The following is a 21,613-nucleotide window of genomic DNA, read 5'->3' on the forward strand; positions in this document are numbered from 1 at the left end:
ACGGATACTGATACTGGTATGTGATATCGAACTGGTACCAGGATAAAACGGATACTGATACTGGTATGTGATATCGGACTGGTACCACGATAAAACTGATACTGATACTGGTATGTGATATCGGACTGGTACCAGGATAAAACAGGGTACCAGTATCAGAGAATTTACCCAGTACGAAAGTCCTATAACACAACCCATGTGTAATGTCAGAAATGTACATAAAGATACATTATTTTCCGCATTTTTGACACAAATTGTATATCTCTAGTGGAGAGAAATTGATTAAGTCTCAATCGTCTTTGTGATTTTTGTGACATGACCCCAAACTAATGGTCTATGTCCATTAGTAATTACTGTAGAGTAATTAATGGGATAAATATTGGCCAGTAAGATGTAGGACTTGGTGTTGGTATCGATGCACCGTTAACTTAGTTGTTAATATCGAATGGCTGCAGAGCAGAATCTCACATCTGAAAATAAGTCAAATGGGTTTTAATTTTCTTAATCATCCTTTCTTCCTCCCTCCTTTTGCTCTCTCTCTCTCTCTCTCTCTCTGACCATGTCCTCTCTCCTTCCACCAGGTCCTGAGCTCCATCAGGACAGAGGGCGACCCTCTCGACTGCTGCTTCAGCCTGCTCCAGCCCTATCAGTTGCTGACCGTGGAGCTGCCCGAAGGACCCCCAGCCCAAGTGCCCGGCGAGGCGTCCTGGGCCGACGCCTGCGTGTACGAGTGCTCGCGGGGCCGCCTCCAGCGCCTGTCCGTCACCCGTATCCCCCTGTCGTCCCGCCCCATCTCGTGCGCACGCCACCCCTCGGAAACCACCCTCCTCCTGGGCCTGGCCGACTCCTCCTTGGTCGTCTATGACCAGCGACGGGGGGTCTCCCTCTTCGCCCCGTGTCCTGTCCCGCCCGCTCTGTTGTCCTGGCACCCCGCGGGGGCCGTGGCGGTGGTCGGGGGAGGCCAGGGCGAGCTTCTGTGCTTCGACGTGGCCCTGGCACCGCTGGGCATCTGCCTGGTGGCGGAAGACGTAGAGCCCGCCGCCACACTCAGGCTAGCCCAGCATCTGTGCTGCTCTGGAGGCCTGGAGGGGCTGCACTGGGGGACCGGCCTGGACGGAGCGGTGGAGGGGACAGACCTGTTGCTGCTGGCCTTTCACAGGGGGCCGCTGGCAGCCTTGAGATTACGACTGGGTGGGTAAAATGTGGTATAGGGGGAGTATGACTTTTATGGGGCGACAGTGGCTCATGAGGTAGAGCGGTCGTCTGGTAATCGGAAGGTTCCCGGTTCGATTCCCGCTCCTTCCGGGCAGCGTGTCGAAGTGTCCTTGAGCAAGACACTTTTAACCCCTAATTGCTCCCGATGAGCAGGTTGGCACCTCGCATGGTCGCCTCCGCCGTCGGTGTGCGAGTGAATGTGAGGAACGAAATTCGTAAAGCGCTTTGGATAAAAGCTCTATATAAAAGGAAAGCCTAATATGCCTATACACATACTATGGAACTACAAACTAAGACTGTAGGACATGGTCTATAAACAGTTCTACTATGGAACTACAAACTAAGACTGTAGAACATGGTCTATAAACAGTTAATAATAATAATAATTACTTGCATTTATATAGCGCTTTTCTAGACACTCAAATCGCTTTACAATGTAGGGTGGAAATTGCCTCCTTCACCACCACTGGTAGCACCCAACCTTGGGCTACACACTACAGGCTCAATGGCTGCCATACACTGGCACCCCTGGCACACATCACACTACACAATGGCTGCACGGCTCAGGAGACAGGGATTGATATCATCAGTTATACTATGGAACTACAAACTAAGACTAGACCATGGTCGTGTAACAGTTATACTATGGAACTACAAACTAAGACTGTAGAACATGGCCCATAAGTTTAATATGATTTTTATTTAATTTGTTTTACCCCGGGACAGTGCACATTAATGTCTTCAGTTTCCACATCAATGTAAATGTGCCAGATGTTAGCTAATTAGCTAGTTTCCATCTGTAGTCCCTGCCTACCATGCATGTCTTCATGGTGTGGGAGGAAACCGGAGTACACGGGGAGAACATGCAAACTCCACACAGAAAAGCCCCCTGCTGGGGTTCGAACCCAGGACCTTCTTGCTGTGAGGCAGCAGTGCTAACCACTGTACCACCGTGCCGCCCCCGTAATGCCCCCCAAACAGCACTGCCGACAGACCCAGGTCCCTTTTATATATATTCACATTATACCATTAGGGCATGTTTCAGTCTCACAGTCATTGTGATTATTCCCTCCACATACAGACACATACAGTGTGTCAACGTCCAGAGATCTTAGCAACCATTTGAAATAGTCCAAACAAACCTTTCAAACAAATCCTTGCTTTACAAGGAAAAAAGGGAGTAACAACTGATTTGTGCAAATAGAAACAGGCACAGCTGTGTATCCCAGCCTTGTCCATACCTCTGAACACATTTTTTTTTTTATGACTTATACTTTATTGAGTTTTCTTTTTTTCTTTTTGCACACAGTACTTCAGGACAATGCAAATTAATGATGACATATCTTTTGAATCAACATGGGTCAGTCCTGAAGGACAACACAGACACCTAGACCACTAACGTCTAGGCTACAATGACACCCCCCCACATGGGGGGAAGACAGAAAAAAATAAGAAATAAAAAAAATTAAATAAACACAAACGAAAAATTCAACAAAAAAAAACTAAACCTCTGAAAATAGAATGAAAAGTAATAACAAAACAAAAGAAACAACACAAAACAAAAAAATTAATAAATAAAATTCGACTACATTACATCGAAAATAAAGCTACATTAATACATAGAGCCAATCTTGTCGACATAAACATGGTGCATTTGTCAGGTATTATATGAACAACATTTTAAATGGAGAGATTTGAGATAATCGGAGGGGGACTCTTTAATAACACTCTCCACTGGCTGTTTTGATCACTTTAAAACTGAACACCTCACAATCAAACACCCCAGCGAAGGCTCCTGCGTTCTCTCGGAGACACATTGTGTCTGTGTTTTTGATACTGCACCTGAACCCGCGGCGTGTAAACATGGCCGCCGAGCTGCTGTTGTGGCGCAGGTCGTCCCAGCGCCTCCTCCTCACTGCCGAGGGAAGTTAATTTGTCGACGGGCGGGAGGTTAGCAGGAGTCACGCTCTCAGAGGTCATTCAATAATCGCCCCAGGGCCAGAGCCCCCAGGTGCATTGTGGGATGCATTTTTCCGATAAATCGTTTACAGTGGCTGCACGGTCCCTTGGGGGCCCCAGATAAAGTTTGCCAATCAAAATGTTCCCAAAGCTGCCACCTCACCCATACGCAAACACACACATACACACACACACACTAACACACACACTAACACTAACACAAACACAAACACAAACACTAACACACTAACACAAACACTAACACACTCACATCTAGCGTCTTTAATTGTGACTTTGGAAGGAAGATGTGACAGCGCGACGCAGCTCTCTGCTGAAGTTTGAAAGCAGGAGTGCGGGGGTGGAGGGGGGAAGGTAGACGAGTGCGTGTGTGTGTGTGTGTGTGTTTGCCTGTGTGTGTGTGTGCCTGTGTGTGTGTGTGTGTGTGTGTGTGTGTGTGTGTGTGTGTGTGTGTGTGTGTGTGTGTGTGTGTGTGTGTGTGTTAGGGGGGGGGGGGGGGTGTGCAGGGAAGGGGGGAGGGTGTGTTCCAACAATAACTTCCTTTCCTGTGATCGCCTGCCAAGGTTTTGATGAAGAAAGTCGCTGCACGTCTTTTCGCCGCGATAACTCCACACGCAATGCACACACACACGCACACAAACACGTGTGCATATTCATCTATTTCCGCGCATCTATGCACACGCATACACACTGCGACTGGTTTGTTTGTTTGCCCGCGTGTTCTCCGGCGCCGCTTCTCCGTATCGACTCGTTTCATTAGGCGCCGCTACACGACAGAAGGAGAACGCGGAGGAGCGGTGAGGAAGAAAGACTTTGGCCGGGTTCCAAGCTCTCCCTCTCTCTCTCTCTCTCCTTCCTTCAGGAGGCAGGCCTCTCCCCGGTGCTCCCCCCTCTGCCTGCGCCCAGTTATCTCATCTGGGCACACGTTGGCCGAGGCAGGGGCTGCTCCACGAGAGGCTACGCCAGGGCGGGCCGGGGGAACGTTCCGAAGCGCCGTGGAAAGGGAAGTGAAGGGAGATTTAAAAAAATATATATATATTTTACACAGGAAGCAACATTATAGTTGCAAGTTTTGCGATGCACAATAAGAGTGATGTTTCACTATGTGCTCCTCACACTGCCTCCGGTTTTCAGGTTATTCAGTGTGACTGTTGAGCTGTTGAAATAGGTCACCCTGCACCGGGTTGGGAATTATTATTTGATTCTGTCTCATTTTCCCCACAAGGCCTTGTTTTTTCCTCTGCCGAGAATTAGCTGGAGAGTAGACGCTGACGCACGACTCGACACACACACACACACACACACACACACACACACACACACACGATCGCACAAACACACAACACCACGGAGAGCTCAGCTGATGCATTAGCCACATTAGCCCACTCTTTAGGGGATTTGGGGGCTTGGTAATTGCCGGCTTGTCATTTTAATTGGCAACTTCTTCAATTAATTAGACTATGAGGTAGCAGGTCCCGTCGCCTCACCGCACCTCCCGCACCCCACCTACAATATCACCTAAATCTCCAGCCACATGCCACCCTCTGCTCCTGACCACCCCAGGGGGCAGCGCACGGCCAGTAAAGACGAGACACAGCAGCACAATGTCGAGTCTTAACACATTCGGTGCCAGACCCGAGATATCTCGGGTTTTGGTAGTTTTTTCTTTTATTCGATATTTTTATTCATTACAGGTTCACGGACCTCGGTGTCCCCATAGGAAATCATTCTGAGATCCCCAAAGGCGGAGCCAAGTAAATCGCTTCATCCGACCACTTCGAACCGCATCTAGCACACTCGATCCATAAGTTGTGCCAAATTATGTCCAGGACCAGATGTACATCAATACTGGAAATCGCGATCAGACAATTGGAATATTCGTTTTGGAATAACCCTGATCAAAGGTAAGGACTATCTGACATCAATTCCACCTTGATCCTACAATGATTTGATCAGCGTGTGTGGTGTTCAAAACGAATGCCTTTACTGGCTATCAAAGCATCAAAAAACGACCCCCCCCCCCCCCTTTCATGCATTCATGATTAAACATAATACCTATTATACACATTTGATTTGGAAATAGTAGCGTGTCCAGGCAAGAAACGCCAACGCTTATAGCAGAATTCCCGTAGCGCCCTATAACTCAGCTTTTCAGGAATTAGCCCGGATCACTCCTAAACTATACTAAAATTATCTCTTTTTTGCATGTTCGACGGAAGAAAGTGACTGTCAAATGACCATAGTATTGTCTCCATAGCTATAATATAGAATATAGATATAGTTCTCCAAACATAGTGACGCACAGTGAAAGTAGGCTATGGAAACCTGGCGCATTAGCTACAAGGATAAGGGTAATGGCTGGCACCCAATGTGTTAACACATGCGCGCGCACACACACACACACACACACACACACCTATTCACTCATGCGTCAACCTTAGTCAGTGATTCCTTTGACTGTTGTACAGTATGTACTGTGGTGATCCCATCACAATAGACCATAATCATCATTCAGCCCTCATCATTCACCACCTTGTTATACAGCTACATGCATATTAAGACCCAGACACACCTCTGCCGGGCCAACGCACCAAACAAGACACCGCGGCTGCCGGTAAGGGCACAAAACTCCTGCTCCATTATTCAACGGAGAACTAATCCGCAACACACTCAATCTCCCCCAGCCAAGAAAGGCATAATCAATCACCTCCGGTCAAAAGGCATAATCAATCGCATCGGCCCTCTCATCTACAGTCATCACAGAAACTAAAGCCATCTCCCAGGGCAGGGGATGAGGTGGAACTGGAGTGGAAGACCACACACATGCATGCACACACACACACACACACACACACACACACACACACACACACACACACACACACACACACGTATGCTCACACACCCTGAGATAGAATTCAAGGAAGCTGTGTTTGTGTGTTTTTTTTTGACACACACACATACACACATGCAAGAACTTGTGTGTGTGAAACTCAGTGTGTCAAAGTAAATCATACTGTGAACAAACATGCCGTCACAAAACCTAATTTTAACTTCCTGTCTTCTCCTAAATCCACACAGACACACACACATACGCACACGCAGACACACACCAGGGATTAAAGAGACTTCACAGCTAATTGATTGACAAGTCAATGCCAATCAAGTCAATCTAGTGTTGGGCCTCAGAGTTTAGACCGATCCGCTGTGCACTTGCTTAGCTTAAGTAAGTGCTGCAGGCTATTGCTAGTGCTTAACCAAAGTAGTATGCAACAAGGACTATTACACTTCACTATATCAATAGCCTTTTGAAAGAAAAAAATAAAGCGGACATTTCTTCAACTCCTGTAACTGGTTGCAAAACTGCACAACGTCTACTATGTTGTTTCAGCGGTTACAGTATCATCTGATCAAACCAACCGACCCACTGTGGAGACCGGAGCCTGAATGGAGGCTTTACTGATTTTACAATACTTCTGTTCCATCTAATATGGTTATCTCTGCATTATAGAAATAGCCTAAATGAAGTTACCATTACTATTGTCCAAGCTAGATTCACCAACACACACTGGATTAAAGAATATATATATATTAGGGCTGTCAGTTTATCACGTTAATTAGATTAATTTATTACACAGCAAATTATCGCGTTATGAAAATTAACAAAAAATGTATTTAAAAAAGATTATTACATTTTTTTTCTTTTTTTTTTAATCTCATTCATTCCATTAAAACGTAGAATAAACATTTACAGACTTTTTTTTAATGGCCATTTGCATGTTCTTGGTATCTGAATCGATGGATCTCAGGGAATTTATTCCCAGTGTCAGAAATACTGTGCCTGTTACTAGGCTTGAGTAATTCTCTGAGAATATCAATTCAATTCTTTTTTTCCCTTTTTTTTGACTGTGAATAACACCATGGTAAAATTGACCAGACCTGAAAAATCTAAGCAAATGAATAAAGAAGGTTTTGTAGATACAGTACTGAATTCTGCCATCCAGACACATGCAATTTGAAATATGATTATAGAATATAAAATATCAGGCCTAAAATGGTTATGCGATTAAAATGTGATTAATTAGATTAATTAATTACAAATCCTGTAATTAATTAGATAAATTTTTTTAATCGCCTGACAGCACTAGATTAAACAGAAGGTTTTGTAGATACAGTACTGAATTCTGCCATCCGGACACATGCAATTTGAAATATGATTATAGAATATAGAATATCAGGCATAAAATTGTTATGCGATTAAAGTGCGATTAATTAGATTAATTAATTACAAATCCTGTAATTAATTAGATTAATTTTTTTAATCGCCTGACAGCACTAATATATATATATCTAATCTAATCTGTAATAGCATGTTTGGAACTTGATTGATCCAACAATTGTGTGCCTCCACCCTAAATCCATCCATATTGACAATGTCCACGTTTAAGCAATTATTATGAATAAAACAAACAAATCTCTATGTCAGCAGAAAGTTGTAGTTTTACCTATGGTTATATTTTGAGATTTTGAAATATCAGAAATGAATGATGAACAAATTGCTCAACACGCCACACGTGACGTTATATATATATATATTGAGATGAATGTGTTCCTCCTCCCTGTGAGACCAGTGAGCGTCACGTGCAGAATGAGCCTTCAGACGCTGTGCTTCTGTCCCCCGGCGCCAGGTGCTTTAACTGGGGGCCAGCTGGGCTCCGGGGAGCTGTTGCAACAGAGGCTGCGCTGTGGCCAGGTCAACCAGGCCCTCGGGATCCTGGAGGCCATGGACTGGAGCACCGGGGGACACGAGTGCTACAGAGGCCTGAGCTCCATCACCGACTACCTGCTGAGACTGGAGCTGGACGCGCAGAGAGAGGGTGGGTCTTGGTGGACAGTAGGGCTGTCCCCGACTAAGGATTTGGATAGTCGACTATGATAGGCCAAAATGTGCCGTTAGTCGACTATTAGCCAAAAAATATATATATATATAATTATTTTCTTTTTTTTCTTTTTTTTAATCATTCCATTTGGTCTGTGGGGGGTGCTTAATGTCTGAAGGAGTCGACTGAAGGCTTCTTGTCCTCTGCAAAAGCATGCAATTGGTCCACTGATGGATACATGTTGATATTTGTCTAGTCTAGTGTGTTCATTAGATGGGTGAAATCCTCTTTCAGTGCCTCTGTGCCTGTTTTCTTAGGCAGTTAGCCTCTGGTATGCGTGCCATTAGCGTTAGCCACGCTTCTATGCCTCTTTTATTTTGGAAAGAATGATTAAAAAATATATATATATATTTGTTTATAATTTTTTATTTATTTTTTGTATTCGACTAAGAGGTTGACAGTCGACTACGGCTCCTTTTGACCGATTAGTCGACTAATCGACTAATGTGGACACTGGAAGTTATGGAGAATGTTGTGGATGCTTTGATTTATGTGTGTGTGTGTGTGTGTGTGTGTGTGTGTGTGTGTGTGTGTGTGTGTGTGTGTGTGTGTGTGTGTGTGTGTGTGTGTGTGTGTGTGTGTGTGTGTGTGTGTGTGTGTGTGTGTGTGTGTGTGTGTGTGTGTGTGTGTGTGCGTGCGTTGTGGTGTGTGTGTTCCCCGTCTACAGCCCAACTGGAAGCTGCCTTGGGTGTGTTCTATGCCCCGCCCAGTCCCCTCTCTGATACGCTGGTGATGGAGTACAGGGAGCCAATCAGCAAGTACGCCCGCCGCTTCTTCCACCACCTGCTCAGGTAACCCTGCGCCTTCTACGTTTAGCGCCACGCTCAAATGCGATCCCGCGGCACGTAGCTAGTCGGAAAAACCAGAGGCGAACCTTATTTTGTCAGAAGAATGACTGTGTGAGGGACCCACGCCGATTTCCAATATATACTGTTGTCAATCAATCCTTCTTCAGAGAGCTACACGTTATGTGCATGTTTAGCCTGACATTTCCTCTCCCTTTCTACTATAGGAGCCCTTTGAAATACCTGTCTGACTGAAATAGACCCTGTTGTTCCCACACACACTGGTCCTCACTGTTCCTTCCCACTTTCAATTACACCTTCTACACTCTCTCTCTCTCTTTCCCCCCCTACCCCCTCCGTAGCAGAACCGAGCGTACTTTGGCATCCCTCCTCTCCTCCTCTCTTATCACCCACCTGCATTCTTCCCTCCATCAACATCAAATGGAGAAGGGGGCCCCTCTCTGCCTGTGTTTGTTTGTTTCATGTGGGCTCCAGCCAGGGGAAAGTTGAGGTGCATTGTACAGGGAGATACCACGCCGTCTCCCACCTCTCATTCTGGATAATAGGGAGAGGGTTTGCTACTCTCCATTCAATTAGCCACAGTTCTGTGTGCTGAAGGTGGGGGGCGGTGTGTGCGTGTGTGTGTGTGTGTGTGTGTTGCGGGTTGATATTGTATGTGTGATGGAGAAAGGGAGACCAAGGAATCATACATGTACTAATATGTCGTCCAACCAATTTTTTTTACTTTTGATCTGATGAATGTGTTGTATCTCTCAAGTTTTCTACATATTGTAACCTGGTTTGTCAACTCTATCTCTCTCTCTCTCTCTCTCTCTCTCTATCTCTCTCTCTCTCTCTCTCTCTCTCTCTCTCTCTCTCTCTCTCTCTCTCTCTCTCTCTCTCTCTCTCTCTCTCTCTCTATCTCTCTCTCTCTCTCTCTCTCTCTCTCTCTCTCTCTCTCGCTCTCTCTCTGCAGACACCAGCGGTTTGAGAAGGCCTTTCTCCTGGCTGTGGATATAGGAGCCAGAGACTTGTTCATGGTGAGATGTGTTCACGCTCATGTAATGAAACTGGTTTCCAGGGTATTTTCAGCTAAGCAATGGTGCCAAAGCCATAGTGATTATAGCATTGAGGTTAAGGTAAAGTTTGGCATGCGACCGTACCGATAGATAGGATACGGGGAACCTGCATGTGTTTTGTCTTGTTATTTTAACGTTCATTTAAATTTGGTTTCTTTGTACCTCGACGTCATCGTAAACGAGAGCAACCTCAGTGATCCTTCGAGTTTTTCAATAAACGTTTGAATGGATTGGACTGAAAGCAACCAGACTACAATGTGCATCTTTACAAGACACCTATTATCACACTGTATGTAACATGGCAGCACGGTGGTGTAGTGGTTAACACTGTCGCCTCACAGCTAGAAGGTCCAGTGTTCGATTCCCGCTTGGGGACCAGGTTGCCGCGTTGCCAGTTACCCAGTTGGGGTATCTCCGAGGGCCTTTCTGTGTCGAGTTTCTCCCCGTGCTCGCAGGGTTTCCCCTCCCGATAAGATAAACCCAATGGAAAAACCAGCAGAACAGATCCTCCAGTCTAATCTTAATCTTAATCTTAACTATGGAGCATCCAGAGGAGACATTTCTTTGCTTATGAAAATATATCCCATTATATTTTCTGTCTATACTCTTCCTAAAGTAAATTTAGAGTTTTGAGTCTAGTAATAATGGTGGTAATTGGACAGGAAAATTGACAGTACTCTGAGTCTGCCAATAATTATAAATGTTTATAGAAGCGTGGTACATTGTGAATAGTATCCCCTCAAATGTGCATCTCGTACTGTGTTGAAACGGCGGCTCCAGTACTGATATAAACGTTGGGACTATTAAGCAAATGTCCTCGTTCTTGACCTGTAACAGAAATACATGTTAAACAGTCTAATTTAGTGGAGCGAGCAGTTCTGCTTCAAGATACTGAATGATATTAGCTGTACAAACATAAGACTTGCCCTCTGCAGAGAGCCGTTTTAACACCCCGGGAGAGGAGTCAAAGTGAAGAAAACAATAGTAGCATTCACGGTCAAATGAATGAAATATAACATGACGAGCAACATCGCCTTTTTCTCACCATAATTTGTTGTATTTGTCTCAGTAAATCAATGGTTTTCGACATTTACATAAAACCCACTAACAAATCCATTTCCATCAGTATCTTGCGTAATTCGTTCTATGCCCTTGCATATTGCTTGACTCGCAGTGGCTTGTATAGCCTAATACGCGTGCGCGCGTGTGTGTGTGTGCGTGCCTGTGCGTGCCTGAGTGTGTGTGTGTGTGTGCGCTTGCGCATGAGTGTGTTGTGTGTGTGTGTGTGTACTTGTCACAGAGCAGGTGTGATCTGGACATGGGCCCCTATCTTTTCACAACCTTCATGGCCTCAACACAGCCTTTTCTCTCCTCTTCTCCTCTCTCCTCTTCTCTCTCCTCTCCTCTTTCTCCTGGTTCTCTCTGGCCTCTGGCTCTTTCTTTCTTCCACTCCACGCTGAAATGCTCCTCTGTGTGTTTCACCCCCTTTTCAGGGGGCTCCCCTTCGCTCCACGCTCCGACAACACCAGCCATTAATACGTGTGCGCGCACACACACACACACACACACACACAACACACACACACACACACACACACACTGTACACACACACTCATACATACAGTATATATATAAATACAAAACGCATGCGCACATACACGCACACGCGCACACAAACATAAACACACTGCACACACGCATCATACACTCTCTCCACTCCCTCCCTCAATCACACTGATAGCAATGGTTCCAATTCACTCCCCGCTAAGTAGTACCACTGAGAAGCCGAATTGAAAAGGTGGAGTCGAGGCCGTAGACCTTGAAAGAGCAGAGAGAGAGAGAGAGAGAGAGGAGAGAGAGAGAGAGAGAGAGAGAGAGAGAGAGAGAGAGAGAGAGAGAGAGAGAGAGAGAGAGAGAGAGAGAGAGAGAGAGAGAGAGAGAGAGAGAGAGAGAGAGAGAGAGAGAGAGAAGAGAGAGAGAGAGAGAGAGAGACTTAAAAAGCTCTATGACAAACCAATAGAGAGACGGATAAAGAGAAAGAAAGGAGGCCGTACTCTGTCACTGAGGAGGAGGCCGTACTCTGTCACTGAGGAGCCTGAGGGAGAGAATGGAACAGGAAGAGAAGGACGTTATGAATGCTCATTCTTCACCCAGCGCTACTGTTCAACAGCAACAAAGTGTGAGAGAAAGAGAGCGGAGGACATTGACGTTTCACCACCTCAACGCTTCACTCTCTCTCTCTCTCTCTCTCTCTCTCTCTCTCTCTCTCTCTCTCTCTAATTAAGTTGTGTTGTTAACCTGCATGTCGTCTGATTGACACAGGGTGCGGAGGGTTAATGAGGGCACCTTTGTAGTCTATACAGGCCTCAGTGACGCACACAGAAGAGGGACAAAAAAAACACATACCCCCGCGCTCACATACATACATTCAGATAGAAGTACGCATTCTCACACACAAACATACGTGAATGATTTATATTTATCGACATAATCAATTACAAATAGGCAAACAGCGTGACACACACGCGAACACTTGAATGATTTATATAATGTTGACATAAAGTGCATACAGGCAAGGAACGTAACACACACACACCTGTACATACTGAATTAATTTGAATATTGCCACCAGTGATGTCATCGGAGACGTTGAATCCTTGTGTTGTGTTAATTACAGCTCAATTAACTGATAAGGTAGCGGCCCCTATAAGACAATATATTGCTATTTTTTCATCTACATAATTTCATGGCGCTGTAATTAACACAACACACGGATCCAGTGTCCCTGATGACATCACCGGTGGCCATATTCAAACTAATTAACCACCAAACTAAATTAATGCGTGCAAAACTCACAGCTAGAAGGTCCAGGGTTCGATTCCCGCTTGTGGGACCAGGTTGCCGCGTTGCCAGGTACCCAGATGTTCCCCCGCGTTCCCCTCCCGCGTTCCCCTCCCGCTAAGATAAACCCAGTGGAAAAACATGCAGAACAGATCGCTAACGCTGTTGCATCATCCCTGACGAAGGACGGACAGGAGCACTTGTCAAAACTCGAAACAGCCTATAGACTAGAAATGCTCTGCATGACGTACCACCCTCCATCACCCCCCCCCCCCTCCTTACCCCATTGTTTGCTATCTAACAATAGAAGCCCTCCAAGCCTCCCCAAAAAGAAGGCTTTTGTTAAAACAAAACAAGTGTTGTGTGAAATTGAAGGGGTGGATAGAGTAGAAAGGGGGGTGGAGATCAGGGGGAGTGGAGGTGGTGGTGGTAATGAGGGTGATTGGGGGGAGGGGGGGGGGGGGTTGTTACTCTTTTAATTTTTGCATAGCGCCCTAATTAGCCAATGATAACGAGCCGATAATGTAGCCATTTAGGTCATTCGTCAGCAACCCTGGCGCTGCCCCTCCCCCACCCACTCCCTCGGTTTTCTCCTCCTCTCTCCTTCCTCTCCTTCTCCTTCTTTCCTGGGTCTTTCACTCTTGATGTAGTTGGCTAATTAAATCAAATTGTGTGATAGCCGAATCAGATGCTGTGTCTTTGTTCCCTAATGGGGCCTTGTTCTGTTTCCTCTGATACGCCAACAGTGAGGCAACTCAGCATCTGTCGGGTTCAGCTCTATCTGGGCTCTATCTGAAGTCGGGCTCAGAGACTTTGGGCTTGTTGTGTGCTGGAGGAGGCGGGATCACGCCTCTTAAGCTCACTGTTGTCGCTCAGATGAGTAATTAGCGTTATTAAAATGTTAAGTCCTCGACGCCTATCTGATAAAAGTGGTTGTCAAATACACAGGCCCTGGGTTTCAGGTGTGCAAGGGAGAAAGTGTGTGTGAGTGTGTGTGTGCGTGTGCGTGTGTGTGTGCGTGTGCGTGTGTGTGTGCGTGTGCGTGTGTGTGCGCGCGCATGTTTACAAAATGTGCTCATCCATTCCAGGGGGTGGGAGGTTGGGCCTATTTTAATCAGTGAGATTGTACAGTATGTGCATGTGTACAGTGTGTGTGTGTGTGTTTCTTTGTCAGTATTTGTGTTGACCATGTACGTCTTCAGATTCGGATTCTTTGTACAGGAGAGTGAAATTATTTGGTATTGGTTCCTCAACCTTAAAGCGGCAATAGAATAAAATAAAGCAATATAGAAGTAGCACAGAATAGCAGCATTAAAAATATTATACAGTATATAACACTGTATAAATACAATACAAAAATATAGTACAGATTATAGTGTGTGTAATGGAGTGCAGTGTGCAACGTTGCAAAGTTTACATTCCACAACTTCCCCAGGGTCGTGGAGAGTCAGTAGGGCTGTCCTCCACAAAAAACGTTAACTAAATTGATAAGTTGATTTAATTAACACATCTGTCTGAAAGATCTCTTTAAATCTAGTGCTTACCAGAGGCGGCTAGGTGGTGTAGTGGGCAAGGCACTCGCCACCAGTGTGGAGACGCTAGGATTCGCGTGTTCGAATCCAGCTCTCCACATTGTTTTCAGTTTAGCTGGTCGTCCGCAGTAATACACATTGGCCGTATTACGGGGAGGGAAACTGAAGGGTGGGGATCGGGCGTTGTGAACAAGCGACTCCTACAAGTCGGTTGGTGCGCCTGCGCAGTAGAATCAGGAAGTGTCGGGGGCAGCGTGAGCCTCCCACGCGTTACTCCTCGACACTGAGAGATCGAGCTGCGCAGGTGAAAAGATGCGACTGCTGTTACCTCAAGTACCGGAGGGGACTTGTGCTATGTATGACTTAGTCCACATTGCAGCCGGCTTGTGGGAGGCAAGAAACAGCGTTCGTGACAGGGGAGGGTTGAATTGGATGATACGAAATTGGGATGGGAGAAAATATAGAAAAATGGGAGAAAAAGTGGACCAAAAAAAAAAAAAATCTAGTGCTTACCAGAGGTGTGCTATATCATTTTCAGGAGATAACTCATTCAGCGTGGAAACAAGCATAGAAATGGACTAATTGACTAACAAAGTCCTGGTTGATTAAAACCAAACCACCTCATTAATGGACTAATGGACTATGAAGGGCAGCCCTTCAGACATGACTATTTATGTGTACATGTGTGTCGGTGTCTTAAATGGTCATCATCCATTACATTTACATGGTCATTCAGCTGCCCATGCATGTGTGCGCACTTCCCCTTCATTTTATTTGACAATAGCCGAAGTATGTAATGCAGCCCTGAATGTCAGATCGCAAATGTACAGACATGAGTCTGTCTATTAATGTCCCCATATGCATCGCTGTGTGCCAGTTAACGTAATCCTCAAGCCTCACTCATTTGGAGGCAGCCCAAATATCAGTCAATATCGTCATCGGCCTCTTAAAAAAAAAAAAAAAAAAAAAAAAAAAAGCTACTAAAATAGCCCTCTTTATCAGCGCGGTTAGCTGGCGTGCTGCAGCCCCTAAAGCTCTTATATAAATAAGATTAGTGTCGCGTTTGAGCGTCAGGGAATAAGAGGTGTAATATCTGATGGTTTTATGTGCAGTATTATTGTTATCCCCTCTTAGTCGTCTGATACTCCTCTCTCTCTCTCTCTCTCTCTCTCTCTCTATCTCTTTCTCCCCCGTTTGTTCGGTCATTTATTCTTGCTCTCTCTCCAGATTCAGACAGTATTATGAGGGGCTAAGCTGGAATAAAGCGTCCCAACGTCAAATGTTTATATTGTTCTGCTTTTTCTGTCATCTGGTTTCTCTTTCTCTCTCTCTCTCTCCCTTTTCCCCTCCCTCCCTCCCTCCTCTCTCTCTCTTGCACACAATCACGAACCTCTCGTATCTTTTTTCACCCTCTCTTTACTTCTCTTTTTAGTTTTCTCTCTCTCGTGCTGTCTCTCTCCTCCCTCCCTCCCTCCCCTCCCTTTCCCTTCGCTCTCTCTCTCTCTCTCTCTCTCTCTCTCTCTCTCCTGTTTAATCTTCCGCTGTTTTGTTTATTATCAATTAGGATTCCTCACTCACATCTAACTGAAGGGCCCTGTTCTCATTCACGTAGGCTGAATCAGTCGTCGTCGTCTTCCCCAGAGCTGATTTGGTCTATTTTTTAAGACCATTTGTTGTGTCTGCCATTTTCACATGTGCACCATAGAGGGCAGAGACCAAACTATAATTACCCAATCCGCACGCATTCATACTCTCTCTCTCTCTCTCTCTCTCTCTCTCTCTCTCTCTCTCTCTCTCTCTCTCTCTCTCTCTCTCTCTCTCTCTCTCTCTCTCTCTCTCTCTCTCTCTCTCTCTCTCTCTTCTCTGTCTCTCTCTCTCTTTGTCTGTCTCTCTCTCTTTCTCTCTTTGTCTCTCTCTTTGTCTCTCTCTCTCTTCCCTCCCTCTCTGAATCCTCCCTCTTTCTCTCTCCCACTCTCCGCTCCCCACCTCCTCTGGAACCTATCATCCCTCTTTTCTTTCTTCCTCCGGGGGTAACGTTACAAAAGTATGGTTACAATGTGGGTATTAGTGCCGGGTGCAGCTCAGCTAGGGGGGCCGGCATTAGCCAGCTGGGGGCTAGCGACGGCTATCCCCGAGTCACGGTGCAGGGGCCGTGTGATGTCGCCGAGGCGGAAGGCTTTCCTTAACGTGCCCTACCCTTTGATGGGCCCTGAGGCCCTGCGCTCAGCCCCAGGAAACCCTGTGCCACTTACTGGAACCCCTCATTGGATACCATTAGGGAAGAATCTGTAGATTGTCGTGACTGTTGACACTTGGGTGAGAAGCCAGTCAATGACTCTCGAGTGGAGATTCTTATTATATGGATTAGATGGAGACGGACCTTCATTAACATGTAAAAAGTTTGATTTCCAGAGGCAAACAAAGTTGGAACATGTTCCCTTTTATTCATTCATGTTCATATTCTGCTACTGTCAGTCATACAATATGGGCCTTGTAGGGTTGGGCTCAGTTCACTTTTATTTATTCAATCAATTCAGAGTGGCAATTAAAACAGCATTTAATTTTACTATGACACATGGGATATATACATACCAAGATATCTTTGAAGTAAATCTACCTTGTAAATGCTTTGAATAGAGAATTAATTGACCCACCCTGTGTGTAGCCTACAAAGACCTAATACAAGGATGCTGTCTGATGCAGTGTGTTTATTTATGTAATAGTATGCAGGCTTAAGCTCCAACTCAACCACCCTCCGACACCATTTAGCAATATTATCTCCCTCTATGGCCAGTCGAGACTCAAACAGAGAGATACAGAGAATACACGCTGTGTCCAATATTGTCAGGGGCTGATATAGCAATATGCACGGCTGGATGTGTTTCTGCATAAAGAAAGAATACCACCCTCCCTGAAAGGTGAGCCATCACCTCACCCACTTTTAAAACGTGCCAGATAACATCCACCAGTTCAAACCGGTGAGGGGGGGGGTTTGGGGCGAAGCAGCTGATTTCAAAGTTTTTTTGAGGAAGAGGCATTTCATCCACCGGTGAGCTTTCTGATGTTAGCTTCAAAAGGCTCGTTTTTTTTTTATCTGTTTCTTCCTTCTCCAGACGAAGCAAAAAAATATATAACTATTGTCATTGGAGCCTAGATTCATTTTAGATTAACGTTCACGTCTCTTTCTTTCTTGCATTACCTTCAAAGGATCTCCATTATGTGGCGGGTGATAAGGGAGAGGTGGTGCTAGCGGACGTGGCAGAGAAGAAAGCTAATGAAATGGACGCCCAGGACATGACAGGCACGGGTAAGAGAACACAATGTCCCACAAGAGACACCAAATGTGACCGTCTGGATATTCTCATGTAATAAAAATAAAATAAAAATAAAATGGACAGTTCACGTTCTTTGGGGTCTGTTGTATTTTGATGATGATACACTGGGATTTAATGGTGAGATATAAGCACAAGTTGAGCAAATGTTTCCTAATTAAACTTTAATATGTGTAAAATGTAAATTGAGCCTAAAGCTAAAGGCATTTGTTTAAGGGATCAACGTTTTAGTGAAAGAGAACAAAAACATTGGAAGGTCCAGCTTTTGTTGCCCAACTTCAGGCTGTGCTGCTGCACTTTGACACACACTCTGCAGACCACATACCAGAGGGGATCAGCCTGGGTTCCTGATCACACACACACACACACACACACACACACACACACACACACACACACACACACACACACACATACACACACGCACACACACACACATACACACACACACACACACACACACACACATACACATACATATACACACACACATACACACACGCACACACGCATACGCACACACACACATCACACACAGGGCCACACATGCATACATACATACATGGGGTGGGGGGGGGAAATCGATACGTAGTAGTATCGTGATACTTTGCGTGGCGATACTGTATCGATACAGGGACGCCAAGTATCGATATTTAATTATTCATACAATTTCTTTTTTTTAAAGAAAATTAAAAAAAAATATAAGGAAGTTGCATTGTTCATTTCTATACCTGTAATAGTACAATAGTCCACACACACACATGTGCATTCAGTTAAGTTGAAATATGACTGTAATACAAACAGTTCAGTTTGTCAGGTACATGCAACACAGATTACAGTGTTTACATCTGTCTGCTTGAGAAAATGCCATGTTCTGCAATAAGAATGATTGAAGTGAGATGAACAGACTGAACTTTATTTTATTAGATAAAACATGTTGACAAAGTTTTACTTTGCAGTTGAAAAAAGGTAATAAATTAAATTATATCGTGACGCAAGTATCGCAACGATCGTATTGTGATGCAAGTATCGCGATAGTATCGTATCGTGAGGTCTCTGGCGATTCCCACCCCATACATACATACATACATACATACATACATACATACATACATACATACATACATATGTAACGGATGGTATCGTGAAGCGCAGTCAAGAAGGGCTGGGGTGAGTAGCGGTGCTAGGATGGTACCGTGAAGCACAGTCACAAAGGGCTGGGGTGAGTAGCGGTGATATGGGTTAAACTGTGTTTGAATCTCCCTCGGGGCATCGAAGTTTGAGGTGACGTTGTCACAACCGTTACAATGGTGCCGTGACCCGGATGCCTTGGGTGGAGTGGAGTGAGTTTAAGGAGGGTGAGTGTAACGGATGGTATCGTGAAGCGCAGTCAAGAAGGGCTGGGGTGAGTAGCGGTGCTATGGGTTAAACTCACTCTCACATCCTCAAAAGACGCATAGACACGGTACAAAGAAGTGAATTCACCTCTTGGTATAGTGGTCTGTGTTGTTGCACGCGGCGTGGCAGACCCATGTTCGAATCTCCCTCAGGCATCGAAGTTTGAGGTGACGTTGTCACAACCGTTGCACATACATACATACATTTTCTGAGCCAATGGGTTTCTTGAGCCAATGGGTGTGTAAGGAACATTCACAGTTCACAGTTGACCTTAAAACAGCAGAGATAGTTTTTAAAGCTAGAAGTTATCAACTGCCAAGTAACTTACAAATTTTGTTTAAAGAACGAGAGGTGAGGTATAATTTAAGAAGAGCACTCAATTTGAAACAGCCTAGAGCTCGAATCACACTTAAAAGTATGTCTGTGTGGCGGCCGGGTAGCGCAGCGGACTAAGCGTCTGTCTACCACCGCAGAGACACTGGTATCGAATACAGCTGTCAGCGGTGCCTCCGGCTTGGTCGGTCGTCCATACTAACACGATTGGCAGGGTCAGCGGGAGGGAAGCCGGTGGGTGGTAATCTGGTCGTTGTAAACAGCGACTCCTACAGGTCGGTCAGGGCGCCTGCACAGCGAGGAAGGGATCTAGGTGAGGTAGTGTGCCCTCCCACGCGTTACACTCACCCAATGAGAGTCCTCGCTGCCAGGTGAAAAGAGGCTGCTGGCTGTCTCCTATGTATCGGAGGAAGCATGTGATAGACTTCAGGGCTCCCTAGACTGGCAAGTAGGGGGCAAATGCGCGTAACGACCAGGAAGGGGAGGGGGGAATTGGCATAACGACTAAAAACTGGGATGGGAGGAAAATACAAGAAAAATAGGAGGAGAAAAAGTGGATAAAAAAAAGTGTGTCAGTTAAAGGAGTGAAACTCTGGAACAATCTACCGGATGAAATAAAAAACAGCAGGAGTATTTTTAAGTTTAAAAAGATAAAACAGGGTGGTGGCTGGGTGGCGCAGCGGACATTGCGCTCGTCACCAACGCACGAGACACCGGTATCGAATCCGGCTGTCGGCGTTGCCTCCGGCTTGGGCCGGCCGTCATACTAACTCAATTGGCAGAGTTAGCGGGTGGGAAGTCGATGGGTGGTAATCTGGACGTTGTAAACAGCGACTCCTACAGGTCGGTTGGGGCGCCTGCACAGCAGAGACAGGAAAATGGCGGGGGCAGTGTGAGCCTCCTACACGTTACTCCTCGCCAAATGAGAGTCCGCGCTGGTGTAACGGATATGTGCCGCGATAGTGTGACTACGGCACATAGAAGTAAAACTCACTCCCCAGAGGCATCCAAAACTGAGCGCTTAGTAGGGAATTCCTTTCTTGGCCCAGCGGTTTGCGATGCGGGGTTCGACTCCCACTCAAGGCATGGTCGAAGTAGTGGCAGGTTCAGCGTTGAACCGGCGACAGTGGTGCCGTGACCCGGATGCCTTGGGTGGGGTGAGTTTAGGGGGGGTGAATGTAACGGATATGTGCCGCGATAGTGTGACTACGGCACATAGAAGTAAAACTCACTCCCCAGAGGCATCCAAAACTGAGCGCTTAGTAGGGAATTCCTTTCTTGGCGCAGCGGTTTGCGATGCTGGCCCCGGTGCGGACGCCCGGGGTTCGACTCCCACTCAAGGCATGGTCGAAGTAGTGGCAGGTTCAGCTTTGAACCGGCTACACTGGCAGGTGAAAAGATGCGACTGGCTGCCTGCACATGTATCGGAGGGGACATGCGATAATAATAATAATAATAGATTGAATTTGTAATGCACTTTTTGTTCGCTGGGATCCCAAAGTGCTACACTACAGGGTTAAAACATAGTTAAAAAATAAAATAGTTATTAGTAAAACAAATAAAATACAGAATAAAAATAAGATAAAAATAGAACATAGTTAATTAAAAACATAGTATAAACAAAAAATGAAAAAACAACAGATGTCAAAGTTTCTCCAAAAAAGATCAAAAGATCTCAAAAGATCTCCAGTTTGGCGAATCGTTCGTTCATGCCACTGTTCATCTTATTAACACTTTGAGTGCCACGCCCCTTCCGGGAAGTGACCTGGCCGCGTCTATTTGAATCCCAACCGGTTCATGCTTCCGCGTTCGTGTTTGCTAATCTGATTGGCCACTGCCGTTTCTGGTGCGATCTGATTGGCCACGGACGTTTCTGGTCATGTGACATGTGCGCCCAATCGCGTGACGCGCCCATTTCCGCCTCGACCAGCAGCAAACTACCTAACGCCTAGTTTATCACTGGTTAAGCTTAGGCGACTCTTTCGAAGTTGGTTAAGGTTAGAGTTTGGAATCAGGGCTGGCGTTCTATCGCCCTGCTCTAAGACAAACTCTAACCTTAACCAACTTCGAAAGAGTGCCTAAGCTTAACCGGCGAAAGAACTTGCCGTCACATGATTGGTGCGACCAGAAACATCAGTGGCCAATCAGAGCGCAAAACGCAAACGCGGAAGCATGAACCG

The 21,613-nt window shown here is 45.7% G+C and overlaps 1 protein-coding gene across 1 annotated transcript in view; it reads left to right on the forward strand.

The window, feature by feature from the left end:
• wdpcp (WD repeat containing planar cell polarity effector) overlaps positions 1–21,613 on the forward strand; it is a gene marked incomplete at its 5' end in the record, with an annotated part of 118,208 nt that overhangs the window by 81,820 nt on the left and 14,775 nt on the right. Inside the window, 5 exons of the mRNA XM_084321911.1 lie at positions 582–1,191; positions 7,881–8,069; positions 8,800–8,923; positions 9,894–9,957; positions 17,578–17,677. Of these exons, the coding sequence (XP_084178037.1) occupies positions 582–1,191; positions 7,881–8,069; positions 8,800–8,923; positions 9,894–9,957; positions 17,578–17,677 (1,087 nt within the window). The remainder of the gene's footprint in view (positions 1–581; positions 1,192–7,880; positions 8,070–8,799; positions 8,924–9,893; positions 9,958–17,577; positions 17,678–21,613) is intronic.

Source organism: Notolepis coatsorum, assembly GCF_963971535.1.
Source record: "Notolepis coatsorum genome assembly, chromosome: 9".
In the NCBI taxonomy this organism is placed as follows: Eukaryota; Metazoa; Chordata; class Actinopteri; order Aulopiformes; family Paralepididae; genus Notolepis; species Notolepis coatsorum.